This window comes from Lutjanus erythropterus, chromosome 18, assembly GCF_056507025.1.
Source record: "Lutjanus erythropterus isolate fLutEry1 chromosome 18, fLutEry1.hap2, whole genome shotgun sequence".
Classification (NCBI taxonomy): domain Eukaryota; kingdom Metazoa; phylum Chordata; class Actinopteri; order Lutjaniformes; family Lutjanidae; genus Lutjanus; species Lutjanus erythropterus.
In genome coordinates this window covers 31,721,245-31,742,851 of record NC_139334.1, presented here as the reverse complement: position 1 = coordinate 31,742,851, position 21,607 = coordinate 31,721,245, and the positions used below count along the sequence as shown (strand labels likewise).

At 40.3% G+C, this 21,607-nt stretch overlaps 1 protein-coding gene across 2 annotated transcripts in view; it reads left to right on the top strand.

Moving 5' to 3' along the window:
• arhgap5 (Rho GTPase activating protein 5) overlaps positions 1 to 19,764 on the top strand; it is a 70,678-nt gene extending 50,914 nt beyond the window's left edge. For both annotated transcript variants that reach the window (XM_084742112.1, XM_084742111.1), the window contains exons 4-7: positions 1,945 to 2,022; positions 6,025 to 6,156; positions 13,919 to 14,024; positions 17,926 to 19,764. In XM_084742112.1, the coding sequence (XP_084598238.1) occupies positions 1,945 to 2,022; positions 6,025 to 6,156; positions 13,919 to 14,024; positions 17,926 to 18,244 (635 nt within the window). In that variant the 3' untranslated portion in view covers positions 18,245 to 19,764. The remainder of the gene's footprint in view (positions 1 to 1,944; positions 2,023 to 6,024; positions 6,157 to 13,918; positions 14,025 to 17,925) is intronic.
• The last annotated feature ends 1,843 nt before the right edge of the window (positions 19,765 to 21,607 follow it).

The following is a 21,607-nucleotide window of genomic DNA, read 5'->3' as shown; positions in this document are numbered from 1 at the left end:
ATGAGAGACACAAGAGATACAAATAGTCCCAAATTTAACCTAATAAAATGTTTTATAAATAGCTTGAAACAATCAAAAGACATGCATGAGCTGTAAAGACCTCTTTAAATACAAAGATTGTGAAATTATCTTTGCATTAAAAGATGGATAATGTGTGATATATATGTTCACTGAATACTGACTGTGGCAGCTGGTTTGTCTCTTCCATATTTACCCACTTGCTGTACTACAGTCTCCTTTTTCCTTCTTTTCTCTGCTCCATGCTTTACCTTTCATGGATAATTATAAGATCATTACTCAGAGCTATGTAAGGATTTGCTCTCTACTTCTCGCAAATATTCAGTGATTGCGATGTCGATGTCTTTTTGCCGGGCAACTGTGTTGTTCTTGTTGATCAATAACTCAACCCAGAGCCCACTAATGCTTTTTAGTATTATTTATGTTTGTTTATTTATTTATTCATATTTTTGTAGGTACAGCTCATAGATATGTGGCCTGGTCCATTGCATTTCTGAACTGTAACTTCTCAAAGTAAACTGATGACGCCAACACACCACAATAAAGTAATAAACTCCAACAGGGATTTAGTCATGACGTTCTAAAGTCACTGAAAATCTCGGCCTCATTTGCCTTGTTGCTTTTATTAAACGTTTCCAACATATACCCGGCAAGGTTTGATAAAATAAACACACAACAACAGAAATGCAATGATATACTGATGACAAATATTCACCTTTGCCTAGCAATGTAGTTCTTCAGGGACATTTAGCAGAATGGTTGCCAAGCAACCAACAGATGCAGCAGCACACAAACATTGTGGAAAGCATAGTCAAAGATTTGGGTATATTTATCTGGATATCACCATTAACTGTGCATTTGTTGAAGTTGAGTTCAGTCATGTTAGGATTCGTCTTTACTGGTACAGGACTATGTGACTCTGGACATTTGTGTTAAAGAAGGATAATGCTCGGGAAAAGATCTCTGGTTTGGGTTTAGTTTATTACTTTATTTGGCAGGGGCAGCATGTATTAATAACATTTGGGCGCCATTTTAAGCCTCGTCACCAACATGATTTCTCTATAAGTTACACTGTTAATGTACCATAGACTATTTATTTAGTTCATCCGCTTTGAGTGGAGATAAAAGGTCGGTGGAGAGATATTTCTTCAATGAAGCAACAGGACACAGCAGGACCCCTCGGTGCTCAAACATAAATCCCCGTCGGCTCTCTTTGTTTCTTTCGGCAGCATCTTTGTGTTTTTTTTGTGCATTCACTGAATGACAGCGCTGCCTACTTGTGGCTGTTCTTGTCCTGGCAGATGATAAATGACCACATAGTCTGTTTGCCGGTCCTGGCTTCGTTTATTGACTTTTCCAGCGCTTGAATTTCTCTCTCATTAATTTCGGTGCGTCTCCTTTCTGTTTTATCTTCCTCCTCTGTCCTGTCCACCTCTTCCAGCCACTCATTCACAACAAAATCTGACATTTTGGAAGTTTGTTTGATGGAGTAATACTGATGTAACGCAGCCATAGGAGTGTCTTTAAGTATTTTACGTCTTTAAATGCGGCTCAGCCAATCATAACACAGAAACTATCCATTTTATAAATGTCTTTTCACAGGTTGCGCATGCACAGGAAATCAGGCTTTATCAAGAATTTAATGAGAAAAAGCCATGTCATAAAAAACAGTGAATACTGTCTGAGAGGCTGTTAAACCTTAGAAAGAGAAAGTTCTGAGAAACATATGGAATCTATGGTATGAAAGTTTTCAGCCTTCATCCCCAAAAATCTCACTCTGTGGTTACAGAAAACCACATTAGCTGAAAGCAATTACATAGCTCCTGTTGGCCCATCTGTTAAAATTTTTGTGTAACGCAGCTTAAATTCCACATGAATGAACTCTGTCAGAGCTTTTACTGAACTGAATGTTGTTTGTGTTCACAGGTCTGACGACAGAAGGTCTGTACCGCGTCAGTGGGAACAAGACGGACCAGGACAACATCCAGAAACAGTTTGATCAAGGTAAGACACACCTGCACAGACACATGGTCACAGCAGAACCTCATAAATACATATTCAGCTACCCAGAAACCCGAGGTTCAAAGCACACAAGGGCCGATGGTTCTCATTATTTTCACAGATCATGATTCTAAATTATTTTCCCATGAACTTTTAAGAACTCAGGAGTTTCCTCAGACAACATGTTACCAATCAAGTAGCATTTGTGTGATGTGTGCAATAAATTCAACCCGCAGAGAAAACGGATTCCAAATCTGACCACGCAGCAGAAGTGCTTAAAGAGAAACACATGCCCTGTGGAGCAGAGTGGAACCTGCGCAAGAGGGCTGGTGAGCTGCCAAACCGGCTGTTAGAATAAATAAAGTCACCGCAGGCAGAAATCACCAGCGCACGGTCAGTCAGCAGCATCAGTCAGTTTACAGCCAGGTGGTGAAATATGGATGGAAAAATATAGCATCTTTAGTCTCAGTGATTATTGATCCCATTACATCCTACTTTATTAGTCAGTTTGTGTCATCACTGGTCTTGCTCCCATTTACAGCTGCAACGATTAATTGACTATTTAATTAATTGCCAACTATTTTGCCAAGTGATTAATCATTTTGAGCCAGTTATGCAAATTGTCTTATTTCAGCTTCTCGAACATTTAAGCATGTCATCTTGGGCTTTGGGAAACAGAAATCAACATTTTTCAAAATTTTTTGACATTTTATGGCCACCTGTTAGAATAACTAAAGCACCACAGGCAAAAACCACAGACACACAGTCAGTATGCAGCATGAATCAGTTAATTTGTGTTGTCATTGTTCAAATATATAGGTGTCTCAAAAATCAGTGGTCTGTTAAAGATTAGAATCCATAAATATCTATTCAGAAATGATATGAAAAGAGCTCCTAATAATGGCTTATCTTGCCTTGTAATCATCATGTTTAGAGATGTTCTTTAGTGTCAGAAGTGATCCAGAGATAATTGTGTGTATCCATGGTGATTGTGCAAACAGAAACTGGCAGCGGCTGATGCATCGTGACTTTTCATGGTGGAAATTCGACACAAAAATTTAAAAAGGATAAGTACTAGACTCACGGTCAAGTCGCAGAGCTCACTGACTGACTCTATCACCATCCCTGTTCACAGCCAGACCTTGATGGAGAGAAAGAAAAAGAAGCAGAAGTAACAAAAACTAAACTTTATTTCTATTTAGACAGAACTGAGGCTCTTACTTCATTATGGTGCTTGTGTCCCTTATACCCGTCTGTCTGTTCCATTCAGTGGTGGAAGTTTCAAGTTTCAAACTTTTGTCTTTCTATGAAACTCACCTAAAACATGGGTAGAACTGCTGAAATTGTTGGTTCTTTTGAGTAGGCCAACTTTTCCTGGAAATATCTGTATGGTGTACAATGAAATATGAATGTTTGGGATGAATTTAGAGAGAATAATGGAGTTATTTTTTAACTAATAGGCACCTGTTCTGTTATTACAGGGTAGGTATGTTCTACTGAGCAATTATTTGATCATGTCCTGTTTATTTCTTTGTAAAATCCCAAATTTTTACCCCCTTATTCCATCTTGTTTCTCAGTACCTACATATATGTATTGGTAGGTGTGCAGCATCATTTTTAAAAAAATTACATCATAACTCCGGAGTAATTATGCAATACGCTGCAGGCTGCGTTACACAAAATTAAAATTTGTGTTTAATTGACAGGGAAATTAGCTGCCAGGAACATTCCTAGTAAATAAGGGGAGTGAGAAGTACGTTAAATGGACAGACCTTTCACACAAAACACACCTGCTGCTGATTGTGTTTCTGGCTTCATTCATTTCTGTGGATCTTAGATGTTGACAACTAAATGTCACCAAATGGCAATTTTGTAATAAATATCGCTCAAGAAAACAAAACCAAACAGCTGTCAGAGATTAGAGTTGCTGCTTTTCAGGTTGACTCTTTCCCTTCACCACTTGCCGTAGGTGACTTTGCCCGGGTGTATATTCCTGTTTAGCCTCTGCACATGCATCCTGCGGTCCTTCTCCTCGCTGCAGCTCGATCATATCTGTGTGTAAAAAGCACCATTACAGCCAATTAGCTGCTCTGTCAGTGAGAAGCGGTGGTGGGCTGCCAGCTGCTGGCTACTTCCACCTAATAAACTGCATGTATCTTTATGGAAATAGATTTAAATATATTTGCTTGGGGAGCAGCGCAGTTATGATGAGTTTCCTTTGGGATTTAGAGGTCAGTGTGGTTCTGCTTCATTAAGAGTTTGGGCTGAAGCAGCATTTGTTGGTTGTTTATTAATATTAAACAACAAGCTTCTCCTCCTTTCCTTCTCTTTTTATGTGTCTGGCCTTTCTCAGCCTCCTTCTTTCCTGTAATATCTTCTGTCTTTCCTTATTTTGTGTCATCGCCACTCTGCCCCCCCCCTTCTCTGTCCTCCTTTCATTTGTGCATTTGTTTAGTTGTTGTTTTTATCTCTCTCCTCGCTGCCTCCTCTCCTATCTCTTTATTTCCTTGAGAGTATTTCCAGTGAACTTGGTGTGTGTGTGTGTGTGTGTATGTTGGCAGTCTTTCAGATTCAGTGTGACAGCTGTCGTGTTACCTCAGGGCTCTGTCCTCTTTCTCTCTCCCTCGTCTCCTCCCTCTTTCTCCTCCTCCCTGTCGTCATTTGGCCGTTCCAGTGTGTCAAAACAGGAAGTGATATATATTTCTATTTCATCCTGGCTCCCTGGTAACTGGAGACGGGTGATTTTCTTTTGTTCTTTTATAAGCCGTCATTACACAGTATTTTCACCCAGGGTTAATGAGAAATCTGACACCGGTTTGATCTCCAGCTCCAGCCTGAAGAGCTGACCTGCCCTGCTCTGTTTTTGTTCTGTGTGAAAACGGCTGCAAGTTTTGTTTTTCCAAATAGGAAAATCATCTCAGACTGAAGCAATGGAGCCGGAGCTTCCCTCCTCGCTCTCGACAGGAATAACAGAGCAGAAAAATGGTTGTTTGAACTGGACATGTATTCTGTTCGAGTCCCGCTGCTCCATCAGAGAAACACTCGGGCCTCTGTGCCTGCAGACAGACTGATGATAACCTCTGTTAGCTGTGATCAGAGAGGAGCTCTGTTCTCATGCTCAGACACAAAGCTCAGCTGTGAGCCTCGTTGCTGCTACACAAATACCCACAAGTTCTTTGATATCCTTTCAAACTGAAGCACTGACCCGGGAAAATCCCATATCTGAATTGATCAGTTAGGGCTATCGGACCCACGTCTGAGACTTGAGTTTAACACGGTCCTAAAAGAGGTGAACGGGGTTTGGACTGTTAAGGATAAGAAATTATATTATTACTTATATTAAAGTAACAACAGCAGTAAAAATGTGTTTCACGCTATATCGGTTACATGTAGTCCATGGACCACATGCATGCCAACTGTGGGGGGGCAATCAGTACAGAACATGGGACAACTGCGATCCATTGCACCCCTGACGATGGCCGATATATTTCATTTTGAGAAGGGGGAAGGGAAGGTAGTGTACAATTCTTCATGTGCCTGCTCCTTTTCTGTCCTGGAATGCAAATAACCTGATAAAATACAGTAAAGAAACAATACTTGCATTGGTAAAGCTTTGTTTTAAGGTCATTGTGTAATAAATATAAGTATATATAGGGATTTTCTTGAAAGAAAAAAATGAATAGAGCAAAATAAAGTGTGCAGCAGTGTGTTTGTGCACACTGAGGAAAAATTTTAGGAGCTCTGTCTTAAACTGGAGGATTATGGGTACATGATGTCCTGCAGAGAGACTTTAGAGCAGCGTGAGTTTGATCATATTATCCAGAAGCTCTGCCTGGGTGGAGCTGTTTTCCTTTTTGCTCTGTTTGTGATGCAGAGGATGAAACGAGTGGCGTACTGCAGCTGAAGCTGCCACGTAACAAAAGATGAAAAAACATGAAGAATAACCGTGTGAATCTGCTGCAGATGGTGGAAAATAAAACTCTCTCTCTCTACATCTCTTTGCAGATCACAACATCGACTTTGTGGCGATGGACGTGGCGGTGAACGCTGCCGCCGGAGCGCTGAAGGCTTTCTTTGCTGACCTGCCTGACCCACTGATCCCCTACAGCCTGCACCCGGAGCTGGTGGAGGCCGCAAGTAAGAATAAACACACACAAACACACATAAACACCATCTTCAGGTCTTAGAAAACACCTGAGTCATGGGAATTACTAATTTGTTGAATAAATGATCAATAATTCTCCTGATAATTACTGAGCTCATTAGAAAAGACTGGAAATGTGATGTAAAATCACGTGACCTGGAGGTTATAACACAGGTAAGGCACATTCTCAATACTTAATTTGAGCTTAGTTTGCCCACAAGGTCTGAGAGGTGGGTTCAATACTGATATATTGATACAAATATTTAAGCCTGATTTAAACCTGTTAAACGGACAGTTTGCATTTTTAAGTGGGTTTGTATGAGGTAGATGACAGAAGAAATTAGAAGTAATATAATTTTATTAGGCCATATTTTACATTTCTGTCATGTCCAAATACATGGATTTTTTGAAATGTGGTTGTATGAGGTACTTAACCATAGTCGTTAAAAAAAAATTGGAGCTTCAGAGACCTTGTTTCCTGCTTTCTGATGACTTTTAAAGAATGAAAATAACCAAATAGAACATTGCAACACGTTTTTTTATGTTGAATATTTTTAATTCTCAGGAAAGAGTTCAGAATAATTTGTCCCTCAAGCATAAACTCTCTGGTGTAAACTAATATTCATCAGTATTCTTTGATTCACATATTTTTTGCCTCTGAAGGAAAATCGACTCACCAGAATTTACAAAAAAAAATGATTGGCACTTTTCTTTAAAACTCTCTGTATGAGACAAGAATTCTTCTTAGGAAGTCTGGCTTGGTGTAGCTTTATTGTTGTCTGTGTGGAAACTGTAGATTTTTAGTAGTACAGGGTTTATTCACACTGTACAGTAAAAAACAGGTTGTGACAATAAAAGGGAAAATGAGGTGTGAATTTGTCAGAAATCAAGAGAAACACACAAGAATTGTGATCCCAGGAGGAAATGGGGAGAGGACAATAAAAAAATTTGGGAGGGTTGGCAAGTATGTGGTCGGCACACCCTCGAGTTTGGAGAAGCAGCAGGAGTGTGGGAATCAAAGAAATGTGCTGCTGTGGAAAGGGTCAGCAGCAAAACCTATTTTAGCCACCTAAAGAAATCAGTATCAGTGTACGCAAGATTTAAAATATTTTCAGCGCTTTATCTTGTCATCAGACAGCTGAAATACAAGTTAAATATTGCTTTCTCCAAAACCACCAGACTCCATTAATAAAAACAGTAATTCTACCTCACAGAATACAGGAGTTGCTGGTCTATGGCTGCTTCGATCTGTCAGTTAGTTTGTGTTATTGTGTGACTTCTGTGTTTTAAAGGGTTAGTTCAGATTCATGCAAGTCGCACAATAAAACCAACAAACTGAAAGATCAAGACAGCAGTAGACCAAAAACCCCTGTGAACTGTGAGGTAAAATCACTAATTTTGTCAGTGGAGTCTGGTTGCTCTGAAGAGAGTGATATGTGGCTTGTGTATCAGTGGTTTCCTGTCAGAAAAAGCTGTCTTGGGGCAAAGTAAAGTATCAAAAATATTCTAAATATAGTGTACACGTATATAGTGTAATCCTGCTGCTTCTCCAAACTTGAGGCGTGTCAACCACAATCTACTGTAGGTTATACACTGACTGTGGAGAAGTACCTCATACAGCCACACTTCAAATAATCCAAACTATGCCTTTAATCAAAAAGTAACTATTTAAATCACCAGAAAATCTAATACAGGTATGCACACACACACACGCAGGTTCTTGTCTATTGTAACTGCTGTCTTCAGTGCTGTAGACGCCTTGTTAAGTTTACACACACAGCTTTCTGTCACATCACACACACGTAAGAGGCTTTTTCCAGCCCCAGGATACTGTCAGACATCTACTCTCTGCACCGCACGTGTGTGTGTGTGTGTGTGTGTGTGTGTGTGTGTGTGTGTGTGTGTGTGTGTGTGAGAGAGAGAGAGTGTGTTTTTCCTGGCTGTATATTTCGTGATTCTGAGTGCTGAAACCAGCAGGCTGACGACTGCAGTTTAATGAGCCAAAAATACATATACTACGCTTACACAACAAGAAAAGTAAAGACTTCATACATGTAGACACACACACACACACACACACACACACACACACACACACACACACTTTAATGAGTCTTATAGTGAGAGAGAGGCAGTGCTGGTTCTTCTTCTCTGGAACATGAGTCATATATAGCAGGACCTCTTCTTCTCTTACTTTCTTCATCTCTCTAGTGTTTTCTGTCCTGCCTTCACTACCTTTTTCCTTTTCATCTTGTTCTTACTATCTTTCCTGTGATTTCTCTTTAATCACAAGACTACAGCCAGGCTGCTGTGACTGTTTGACCTTTGACCTCCTTGCTGCAGGAAACTTTGATATGAAATGAGAATTCTGACTTATGTCCTCAGATTTGACCTGTTTGCTGGTTTATTACTGTCATGGTCTCATGCCCAGGCTTTCATTCTCCATTTTCTGTACAACCTAGAAAGCCTGACTAAAGTTTTGAAGCTTTTATCGTTGCCATGGTAATCAACGTCAAAATCAGTATTCACATGCTTTGTTGTTATGTTGGCTGCAGAAAAAAACAGGCAAAAGCCTGATAAAGAGCAAGAAATGGAGCTCCTCTATGATGTTTAATTAGTCTCAACCTGTGCATAGGGCTGCACAGTTAATTGAAATATTATTGAAATTGCAATATGGCCAAATCGTAGAAGCTGCAGTTTTTTGATAAAACACAAATGTGTGACAAAAGCATAATAATGAAGTGCTGTAGTGCTGCAGAAATGCCCTGACCTAAAAATCTTGTTCTCCAGATGTAAGAAAACATGCTTGTTTGATGCAGAATCGAACAAATGTTACATCATAATGATTTTTATAGTTTTTTTCTGTGAAAATAAAAATTGTGGTGCAAAAATTATAATTCCCACTACTCATGAATTGGAACACAATCATAACACCTGTCACAATAATTGCAATATGACTTTGTTACTGTACTGTACTGCCCTACATGAGTGCACACAACAGTATCCACGAGGAAGAGCATATTGTGAGGGTGCATTTCTGCAGAGGATTTAGGGATGGCTGCTCAGTGTGGGATCCCCTCATGGGACCTCTCTGTGGCGCCGGCTGGCTCTCACAGGGCGCATTTCCTCCCTGGCGGCTCAGCCGTGAGCTACACTGTGCCCCTTGTGTCACCATGGCAAGGACGGTCTCATGTAAAAGGTGCCAGTGGTCTGCAGCAATGTTAGCAAGTAGAGCTGCAACAATTACAATTGAGACAATTGAGGATGTCATCTTGAGCTTTAGGAAAAGCTTGTTTGACATTTTTCACTATTTTCTGACATTTTATGACCAAACAACTAATCGATTAGTCAAGAAACAAGTTCCTAAGTTAGCTGCTTCTGCATGTTTGTTTCTGACTGTGGGGACGGTGAGCAAACCTGCCCCAGATGATATTAGAGCTCTAGAGCAGTGTTCCCCAACCCTGGTCCTCAGAGACCTCTGCCCTGCATGTTTTAGATGTTTCTCTGCTCCAACACACCTGATTCAAATGATCAGGTTGTTGTCAGGCTTCTGCAGAGGCTTGATGATGAGCTGATCATTTGAATCAGGTGTGTTGGAGCAGGGAAACATCTAAAGCATGCAGGACAGGGGTCCCTGAGGAACAGGGTTGGAGAACACTGCTCTAGACGACTCATAACAGAGCGGCATGTCAAACAGACTTAGATAAACCTCTTTGTCCCAGGTGGACATGAGGCCGCAGCAACGAAGCAGTTGCAGTTTCTGTAGCAGAAGCTTTTTTTTACATATTGCGGTTGCGATCCTCACACCCACCATTTCTGTTTTGTGGAGGCCTTTGGAGATTATTTTTTCATCGTCTTCCCTGTTCTGTTGTCCTCCAAGTAATGGTTTACAGTCTCGCATCAAATGAGACCAGAGAGGTTTTGGGATGTGTACAGGCTGGCCCGGCATGTCAAGCCCAACCAGCTCCAGCTGCTGCGTAACGAAAGCCACAACCACAACTCGGCAGAATGCAGGTTAGGTTTTAGTGTATCGTACCAACAGCACATGGCAGGTTTCTCCTGCCAGCAAGAACAATAAAGAGAGTAAAAGAAAGTCAACATTGTGTTTGTGCACACTGAGGAGGAATTTGAGGAGCACAGTGTTAAACTGGAGGATTCTGAGTACATGATGTCCTGCAGAGAGACTTTAGAGCAGCGTGAGTTTGATCATATTATCCAGAAGCTCTGCCTGGGTGGAGACGTTTTCCTGTTTGCTCTGTTTGTGATGCAGAGGATGAAACGAGTGGCGTACTGCAGCTGAAGCCTCAATGAAAGATATGAAACATGAAAAATTAACCCAGTAAATCTGCTGTGGATGGTAATAAATCCTTTGAAAATAATTTAAGAATGATAACGTACAAAATGTTTGGACCCAAAATGACCTGTAATGTAAGCCAATGGTTCCTAATCTGGAGTTCAAAAACAACAACAAGACTTAAGGGTTCCCCTGTGAAATACTGGAGAGTTGTATCTTTTCAGGCCTCTGCAATGTATTCTAATGAAAGAGTCTGTGAAAGGAACATCTCTTTGGTTGAACTGCATGCATTTGTTTGTTGGGGGTTGAGCTGCACCTTGAAAAAAATGTCCTTTATCTTCTGTGGTGTGGTAGACGTTAGGAAAGAAAAGTTAGAGTGCAGGAATTAAGGACTTGCTTACAGAGAACAAAAAATGAATTCAGACTGGAGTCTGGATTTTAAATATTTCTATTTGATACATTACAAGGCGGCACAGACTGTAAAAACTGTGCAGATATTTCAGTTTTCTGTTGGTAAAAATAATTTTCAGTCACATATCGACTGAAACATTTGCACTTTTTCACAGAAGTCTTATCTGAATGCCTCTTTGTTCTCTGTGTGCCAGTCCTCCCTTCCTTCACGTTAACATTATTATACAAATTGTTTAAAAGCTTTGACCGTCTGGACTTCATGTAGTTGTGCACACACTGATATATGCCATGTGACGGACGATTTTAATGGGTTGTTTGCATGTGAACATCTTTTTGTCTTTGTTACCGCCGCCAAGGAGTTTATGTTTTCAGTGCTGTTTGTTTGTCAGCAGGATTATGGAAAATGTAGTCGTCTGATTTTAATGAAATTGTTGGTTGAAGTTTAATGCATGAGCCGAGGAAGAACACATTCAGTATTGGCACGGCTGAATACACAGATGATTTTCCATATTCATTAACACAATGAAATAGATGGAACACAGGTGTCTGCGGCAAAATGAACTGCGTTTGTCAAAAAAAGAAATTGTGCATAAATGCAACAAGTATGTAAAAGGTAATTCAAAATCATCCTTACTGTTTTTTTCCAAGTTGATAAAACCAAAATAACCCTGAGACAAAGGTAGCCAATGTTAGAGAATGTCTGTGGCTTGCATGGCTGTACAGACTGGACCTGCATCTTTCAAGTGCCCTGCAAAAACATCACAATGTCACTTTTTACTTCACAACTTGAGGGCAGAGAAAGAAACTAGAGAGAGAAAGGACAAATGGGTACCGAGCCTGATATTGAGATAAACTATATAAATAAATATAACAATCATTACTTGTCTTTTAATATATTGATATAAAAAGAAGACGCACATAAGTCCATGTGTCTACTTTGTTCTGTGTACTAATAGATTTCAGAAAACTGCAATTATTTTAGAATCAAGAACAGCTATTTTAACTGCTTTTGATTTGTTAATTAGGATAAATACCTGCTCTGACCATGATTTCTAAATTATCTCTCAAGTTCCAATGCTCTAAAAGTGGCTACTGAGGTTCCATATTCAGTCCTGTTTGTTTCTGAAACTTAAACTAGCCTTCATTACAAACACGCATTTGGTAGCCTCACAATTAAGCTGATCTTGCAGAAGTTGTGAATGCATCATTCCCCTTTTACCTCCATGCTTGAGTGCTGTGTGTAATGTGGGTATGCTGAGTATATTATTATAATTTTCAACACAGGCTGAATAATATATAAAAAAGTAATCTAATGGTCATTTTGTTAATATTAGTGGTTGTTTTGTTAATGTTTTTTTTGTTGGAAAGAATAAAGAGAGCATTTTGTTTGTCTCATTCAGTTTTGCCGCATTCATTCACGTTTGTGTTCATTCAGTGATAAATTTCTCTTCAGTGTTTTTATTGTCAGCTCAGATGAGTTTCCTTTTTTTTATCTATATTTTATTTTACTGCAGCAGCAGCCTGTTTTCCTTGCACAGGGATCATTAAATTTTCATCTAAACTCATCCTTTGTAGTTTCATCGCTTTATTGAGCCCATTGCATTGTGGGTACATGGTGTAGACAGCCGTGTGTTTCCCATCAGACTGATGTATATATGATAAATGGGATTAAATTGTTCTATCGGTGCTGTGGTAAACTGTTTCTTTGTGTGATATATTTCTAGTTAATGTTGCAATATGGCAGCTTGGATTAATGACCTTTGACCTCCCGGATCCATTAGTGGGTCAAAGGCTTCCGTTGGCTCCTCGTTAAGATGATTGATGGTGTACAGGATGAATAAATCTGAGTGCCGTTACGTGTACTGCTGTAAATTTTTCTCCAGAAATATGAAAGGCTTCCCGCTGGTCCTGGAATGTCTGGAAATATCCTGGAGAATATTCCAGACAGGGAAGGAAGTTCAGGGTCATGTTAACGTATCTTTGTTGTGACAGTCCAAAGGTAAAAGCTCGTATCCCACATCTGCTCTTTAAATATTTAATAAGCGAGTGGAGCGTTTCAGCTCCGACGAGCTTTTCTCGCCGGCGGGAAAGTGATGGATTCTCTCGGGAGGATGAAGAATATCGAGGAACATCACAGACGGTTTGCTCTTCAGGAATTCAGCAGGACGTGTTCTCTGCTGTTTGTTTGTTTGTGTTTCTCTTTTGCTGCCACTTCTTATTCATGTCAACCAGGTATAAACATCATGACAGCAGCTTCATGATCATTTCTCTTGTTTTTCTCAAACTAAATATTCCCAGGTTTCACTTTTTTTGCCAGCAGCTGATAAAACATGATATTCTTATCACTTATCATATTTTTTAAACAATTTTCAGTAGCATTTTCTTATATTTTCCTAATCTAAATCACTTTGCACAGTCCATACATCATTTCTGTCAGATGTGAGATAGGACTATTTGTCTGATAATTTTATTTCAATTTTTCTAATCAGACAGTCAACAAAAAATTATATTTTTAGTTTTTAGTTATTTTTCTCCATTTAGTTATCACTGTAAATGAAACTGCATGCTGCTGAAACACAGACAGAACATTAAAATATTGAAAATCACAGGCAGGAAAAACTATACACATACAAATATTACCCTAAGTAGGAGTTCATTCAAAGTTTAGCTCTGCTGCTCAATACGAGCAGCTCAGTCTGAACAGTTGAACACAAAACTGTTTGTTTTCTTAGTCTGCAAAAACTGACCTGTTTTGTTTTCAACCAGTACAGAGTAAGACGTGATGCAGGCGAGTATCGTGTCTGCCCACATGCTTTAGCACTTGTGTGTGTGTGTGTGTGTGTGTGTGTGTGTGTGTGTGTGTGTGTGTGTGTGTGTGTGTGTGTGTGTGTGTTTGTGCACAGCGTGGGAGTTGCTCTTGGCAGCATCTCAGCCTTTTGTTTTCCAGAGAGTATAATTTCCGTTCCCAAGAGAGAGTGTGTGTAAAATGTAAAATGCCTTCTGTCTTCTCTCCCTCTGTGTTTGTGTGTGTGTTTGTTTGTGTGTGTCAGAAATCGTGGACTACATCGAGCGTCTGCAGGTCTTGCGGGAGATCGTGAAGAAGTTTCCTTCTGTCAACTACCAGGTCTTCAAGTACATCATCACACACCTCAACAGGTAAGATACACACACACACACACATGCTCCACACACGCTCTGAGCTAAAACACATGTGCACACAGACATAAATACACCCACACAGAGCTTAGAAGCACTTATCCCACACACTCTTAGCCCATACACAGAATACACACTCCACAGTCAGTGTGCTGTTGTTTATCAGTTAAATCCTCAGTATGAAGCTCCAACAGCAGCTAAACACCTCGACGTTTAAATGTACACACACACATCATGACAGTGAACACATCGCAGTGAGTAGCTTCATTTAGACTTAAAAACTCGTCTGACTCGTCACAGGATGTAAATGAAGCAGTTTGACATCAAGCCGACGTGTTCTGAGTGTTGGCAGCAGCTGAACTGAACCTTTATTTTTAGTAACTTTGAGAACACGACTTTTGAGAAGGTGAGTTTAATTTGCTCTAAAACATCCAGCAGACTGATCAGACGGATGAATCAAAGTCAACGACAGGAACGGCTGTTTGACTGTATTTTAACTTTGCTTCAGAGAAGAAGGTTTAATCAGAGGATGAAACAGTTTCTATCTTATTTCTTTCTTTAGTTTTGTTGCTAATTCTGTCTCGTCCAGAGTGATTATTTCTTAAACTACAGTGAGGTTTATTAAGGGTTCTTCAATCAGGATTTTTGGAACAGAACAGCGTTTATCACAGAGGTACTTGGAGATTACCTTGCAAGGCAGCTGGATTTGCAAGATCAGGCCAGAATCCATCCTGCCAGGCTTCTAGTTATCCATGTGTGTCCACACCAGAAGTGGTGCAGCCAATCAGCATCCTAGGAGGGGTTACTAGCAGCTATGGGCGTGGCTTTAGGTGTGACAACAGCGAGAAACGTCCATGGAAGTGTCTTGTCTCGAACAAACAATTTCTTCACTGAATGAAGTGAAAGAACGGCACTGAAGGATTTTCTGTTTGGAAAAGATGTTTTCGCTTTTCTCCCGACCAGCTTCAGCAAGAGTTTGATCTGATTGGTTGAAGTTATCCCGAGTTAGATGTGATAGACAACTGGTTCATCAAATCACCTTCCAAGTGTTTTTTGTGTCCGCTTTTCCCAGATGGTTCTGTGCAACAAACCATCTGTCATGTCAGGTTGTACAAGAAACAGCACATGACTATTGTGGTGCAAATATTTACCTGACAGCGTGGAGGATTTGCTCTCCAAATGGAAAATCTAACCACATTTGATGCTTGGCAAGATCATCTGATCGGCCTTTATGGAAACCCCCGATTAATCCATTTAGAACAAAAGTTGCCACTTAATGATCGGTGGCTCATCGATCGAAGCACCCTTAAGGTTTGCCTGTACATGTTTTTCACATTGAATTCACCAAACTTGTAAATCACTCATTTCAGCCTCATGAATGCCACCTCTACACCCCTGTAGTTGCCATATAAAGCTGTCTTCTTAGAATTGTATCAGAGTAAAAAACAAAAAGCAGAGCTTCGAGTTCTGCTGCAGACAAAAACATGACAAGTTAAGTAGTCGTAGTAGACAATCTGAAAGGAGGAGAAATATTAATAATACAGCTGCCAACGATGTGTCATCGGAGCAGAGCTGCACCGTGACAGATTTAAAGAGGGAATGCTCTGACATGAAGTTAGACTCTAAAAAACGCCTTTTCAAGCAGAACAATCCACAACTAAAATGACATTCACTGTACATGAGAGGATATTAGAGACTACAGTAGGTGATGTTACACAGTTAGATGATAGTGAACCAAAAACCTGCTGCTGAAAGACCCTGAGAGAACTTTCCCAACAAATACTGACCTGTATGTACTGTAAGGTTGCAGTGCTGTGAGATGTATATGCAATGTTGCATTAGGTTGTTTGTAGTTATACGTATATGTTATTTTAGTTAAGGTGATAAGACAGTCATGCACCTCTGTATGGCACAACCTCGCTGTACTTATTTGGAAAAAGTCTGTTTACCAGAAACAGTGGCTTATAAATAAAACATAAGTGATCTGTACCTGGATGGAGTCTTCATATCTCTTTCTGAACTAGTGCAAAAATATAATCTGCAATAAAAAGGTGGCCAGATAAAAAAAACAGATAAGGCAGACACATTTTCTTCACTTAATATCTACTTAAATCTGACTACAGCAATACTGGTAAACAGTAGTGTAGGTAGTAGCACAAAAAAAGAAACATTTATAGTAGAAAAAGCTACAAACTAGTTAAGAACTAACGAACTAAAGTGCATTAGCTCACTAGGAATTTATTCAGTGCGTTCATAAACAAAACATTTTTATAAACATTTTTACATGAGCTGCAAAATGAATTTTCTCATTATCTCAGTTTCAATCCAGGGTGTAACCTGCTCGCAAAGACACACACACCTGGACTTCAACACAGCTTTGGATCCCCCCCCTCTGGATTAGCATTAGCATGCATGCAGAATACAAACATTTTTTTTTTAATCAATCATTCATCAGCTTACACCAGAAATGATATGATTTAGTTAGTTAAAATACTGGGCAGTATATAAAGGAGGCTGTGAGAACATTGAACATACGGGGAAAATGTTGACGTCTGTTCCTATGAGTTGTTCTCGCAGGAGGCGCGATGAGTCGATCTCAGCTGTAGTTGTTCTGATCTGACTGTGGTTTGTAAAAACAAGCCTGTATTTTCTGAGCTGATGAAATAATCAGATGAGATCTGGACGTGAGCCTGATGACGCAGCGTAAACAGAAAGCCTGCCTTCATCCTGCTCGACACAGCAGCCAACAAGCTGGCCAGTGTTCAGTGACAGCTGTCATTAATTTAATTAACTTTGTTAAAATTGAATGAATCACCAGCCTAATCATGATGTCACACTTCATCAGTTATTGATTTAAAGACATCAGTGAGCTGCTGGATGTGACGAGGCTGCGGACCGAGCAGCTGATGCTCCGACGAGACAGAATCACTTCAGTTTTAGTGTTCATTTTAGTAATAAATCAAGTGTGTCCACATCTTCAGGCAGTGCAGTGAACCAGCAGAGGAAAGCCAGATTAATGAGGGCTGATGGGGCTTATAGTTCACACTACATCTTCACTGGCTGATAGTTCAATACACATTTCTGTTGTCCAGATTAATGAATCTGAGCAAACTGTAATTATAGTGAAAAGGTTTGACACATAAAGAGTTTGAGCTCCTGAAACAAAAACAGTGAAATTCAGTTAATTGTTAGGTTATTTTTAGTCATTTCTGACTGATACGTGGCTGATAGAGTGAACAGAAAGTATAAAACAGCAGAATAACTGCGTCAGATGACGCAGAGTTGGTGCAGACATCACTTTTAACACGAGGATGATGAAGAAACTTGTAGAAATCTTAAGTGACTTCAGCTAACAGAAACATGTTCCATGTGTTGGTAATCCAGATATATGGTGCTTCAGTGCTGACAGAAAGTAAACAGGATGCTGCTGCTGCTGCTGCTGCAGGAGGACAGATCGCTCTGTGCTTCACTTCCAGCACTTGTACAGAGTACTTGTACAGCTGTGATAAGTCATGTCCAGTTCCATTTCTGTCTAGAATACTCCCACACTTGAGATTATGGTGGCGAGGCTCGTTCTCTGCAGCTTGTTCTCAAGGTTGAATCCATGCTCTGACTTGGTTCAGCAGTTCATAGTGATGTATCGATGCACGTTGGGTAAATCAGCATATTTTCCTAATCAATGATGTCGATTATGTTGGTGAATCGCTCCGGTCCTACTTTTAATAATCTTCTGTACTTAATAGGCTTCTTTTTTGACACATTCAGTGTTTTTGTTTCTCTGTGACACTTGATCATTGCTCTATTAGCTTGTTTTAACTGCACATGCAGGATTATATCAAAAACGCCCCGGTAACATCTGGATGAATTTTAACCCTTTCTCTGTCTCCGTTTCCTGCCGCAGGGTGAGCCAGCACAGCAAGACCACCCTGATGACCGCCGACAACCTGTCCATCTGCTTCTGGCCCACGCTGATGCGGCCCGACTTCGAGAACAAGGACACGCTGTCCACCACCAAGCTGAACCAGGCCGTCATCGAGTCCTTCATCGTGCAGAGCGACTACTTCTTCCACGGTGGCGAGGTGGCTGAGAGCTCCAGCAGCGAGGGCACGCCGCCGCCGCACTGCCACAACATGGTGGAGGCTCTGCTCCCGCTGCAGCTGCCCCCGCCCCTGCAGCCGCAGCAGATCCAGCACACCCTGCACCCCGACCCGCTCATCTAGGAGCCACAGGAGCATGCTGGGAAGTGAAGTCCGGGTTGGATTGCGTGCGCCGCCAGCCACTTTTGGCCAACAATCGCCTGGAGGTCGTCTTCTGCTGGTCGGCTGTTCAAATAAAAACTAAAATGACCTGGTGGGTGAATTTTGAGGAATCAGCAGCTGCTGTTTAGAGACACATCGACCGTTTGATGGATTAATCTGTGTGATTGGATCATCCCGTGAGGTAAATCCTGGATTAGAGAATTACAATCGGACGTCACCTTTTGGAACTAATTTTTGGATCTGATCGCCCCTTTTATGATACAAAAACTGATGAAATGATTTGATTTGGCACATAACCACAACACTAATCGTTTAGCAGGGTCTGACTCCAGGGGATTCTGGGGCAAATGAATAGAGATTACCCCCCTCCTACAGTACCTTACCCTGATGGAATAGCACACTGGGGCGAGTGAGCAAGCCCCGCCCCCCAAACCTTGGCCGCTTTCTCCTGCTCCGAGACGAGAGAAAAGGGAAGTTAAAACATAGAGAGTCCCCACGACTGCAACTGAAACCCCTGATACTGACTGACCGATCAGATATCTGACTGACTGACTGACTGTTTGCTGGCTGAAAGAATTTCCTGGAGTCTTCCTGCAGGTCTCCACATTTCAGCACAGAAAAACATTTCTTCTTCTTCTTCTTCTTCTTCTTCTTTTGTCGCCCTCTGACTCCAAAATCAGTCAGTAAGAGGAGGTGAGGAGATAAACTTCACACCACAGCTTTCCCTTCGACGTCAAACACGGTGGATTTTGAACTCGACGCCTCACAGAAATATGACAAATTGTGGATTATTTTTCGTCTCGGGGGGGGTTGGGTGGTTTCTCTGGTTTTAAATACTAAAAGACTAAAATGAAATGACCCCGTTAAAGGACAGCACATGCACGATGATTTGTGTCAAAGGTCCCACATGCCAATTTCATGTTTGTTTGTTTGTTTTTTTTTTTTATTATTTGGACTCTTTATTTCTTTTTTTAATGTTTTTTTTAATCGTCTGATTTTGTGTGTGTGTGACGCTGATGTGTGTGATCTGTGTGAACTGACCTGTGGTGTGTATTACAGCCAGTTTGTACCTTCTCTGCAGAGGGAAGGGGGGATTCAGGAGGGAATTATAAATGACGGACTCTCCCGTACGAGAGACTTTACGGACTTCACTGCAAACCTTCAGCCTAACTCGTCTCGTCTCTGTAGAGCCTCTAACTCTTAATGCAATGACTCAACGTCTCTCGTTCTGAAGGGACGACCCCTCCCCCCACCCCCCCGTCCCTCAACCCCGCGATGATGGCACATGAGCGAGGAAACCACTACGCTGCGATGCATCCTGGATCTGTTCGGTTTTTGAGGAGGCGTCTTCCGTGTCTGATGACCTCCTCTGTGTCGTGGAGGACGCTTCCCACTTTGTCATTTCTGTTTTTCGTTCCGTTGGTTTGTTGGAAACTAAAATTTGCATGTCTCTGTTTTGCCACTTAGTGAAAAAAAAGAACTTTAAAGTTTAAAAAAATGAAATGAAACAAACTCTAATGGAGCTCTTGTTCAGATTTGCATCGTTTTATCTGAATCTTTTTGGTTTAAGGGGAAAAACTCTAAGAGGGGTTTCATTTTTTTGCATTTGTTTCTTTTCCGTCATGCAAGAAATCAACTCTTAATATCATATTTTTGGTTATATGTCGAATAGTTTTCCTTAAATAGAGGAAAGAAGTATATATAAGTATATATATATATAAATTTATCAGCAGCAGAGGTTGCTGATTTAGTGAAATACCACGGGGTACTGGACTGTATAATCTGTCAGAAGCTATAATCATATTTCTTTGTGGTTCTGATGGTGTAACTGAAACCCATCTTTTTTTTTTCTAATGGTGTGTGAGCGTGTGTGAGTGTGTGTGTGTGTGTGTGTGTGTGTGTGTGTGTGTAGATGGGGAGGGTGGTTGATAGCAAATCGATAGGTTTTACTTCCTCTTTGACTGAAAGAGAAAAACAAAACATCCCTCATCGCTTTCTTCATCGACGACACTTTGAGGCAGAACGAGGGCAGCGAAAGAGTCGACAGCAACACAAAACCGAAGCTTCATTTAGTAACACTACAAACTTTTAATCACCTGAGCCTCAGTTTGTTTCTTTCATGTATTTGTACTCGCACTGAGCATCACTTTTCTGAGAGATGACATTTTTCTGTAGGAGGATGTTAAACATTCATCACAGTTTTGCAGGTTTTTATCTATAAACACTTTTACGTCCATCTGCATAAAAATATTCCATCTACTGCACGAGAACAAAGGTGCTAAACACACTTTTCATGTTGGAACAAAGATGAAAAGAGGAAATTTTATATTAGTAATTCTTTATTTTACAGGTCTGTCATTTCACATTAAAATAATTTACATTGAAGGTTTAGTTTGGGCGATTTGAAGCAGTTTGGAGAAGCAGCAGGAGAACTGGTGTAGGAAGTGATGCACCGCTGTGGACAGGGTCTGCAGCAAAATGTATTTTAGACGCATAAAAAATATATATTCAATTTAAGTTTATATTTGACAGACTTTTCTAACGGGAATCTGCTGTTGTATAAGCCAAATATCGCTCTTTTCAAAGCGATATTTGACAAAACCTGCAATTTTACCTCACAGAGCACAGCATTTGTTGGTCTACCTCTGCCTCCATTGGTTAGTTTGTTTGCATTATTTTGTGACTTTAGTGATTTAAAGGGTTATTCTGATTCACCAAAGTCACATCATAACACAAACTATCTAAATGATCAAGGCAGCAGCTCCTGTGTTCTGTGAGGTAAAATTACTGATTTTGTCAGTGGAGAGCTTTGCAGAGAGCGATATTTGACTTGTATAATGGTGGTTTTCTGGCAGAAAAGGCTGTCTGACAGCAAAGGAGAGAAAATATTCTTAATATAAGCTTAAACTGAACATTTATTTCTTACGTGTCTTAAATACTGCTGACTGTCCACAGCAGTGCATCCCTGGTGCTCCTGCTGCTTATTCTACACCTAAAAAAAAAAAAAATCAAACTATCCTTTTCAGTACAATTTTGAGGTACTGTACTTTAATATTTACCTGTTATGTTACCCTGTACGTCCACTCCATTCAGTTTCAGAGGGAAATATTTTTCTTTTTACCACACACCATGCATTTTACGTTTATTTAACAACTTAAAAGTGCATTTTCTGATCTTTAATTATTGATAAAAGAGTATTTTTTGCCAGTTCTACCTGAGTAAAGGATCTAAATTTATCCTACATTGCTAATTTGGTACTAATTATAGTATAATAGGCTGTTAAATTGGCACACTTTCAATCAATTAATTTCATTTAGTTAATTG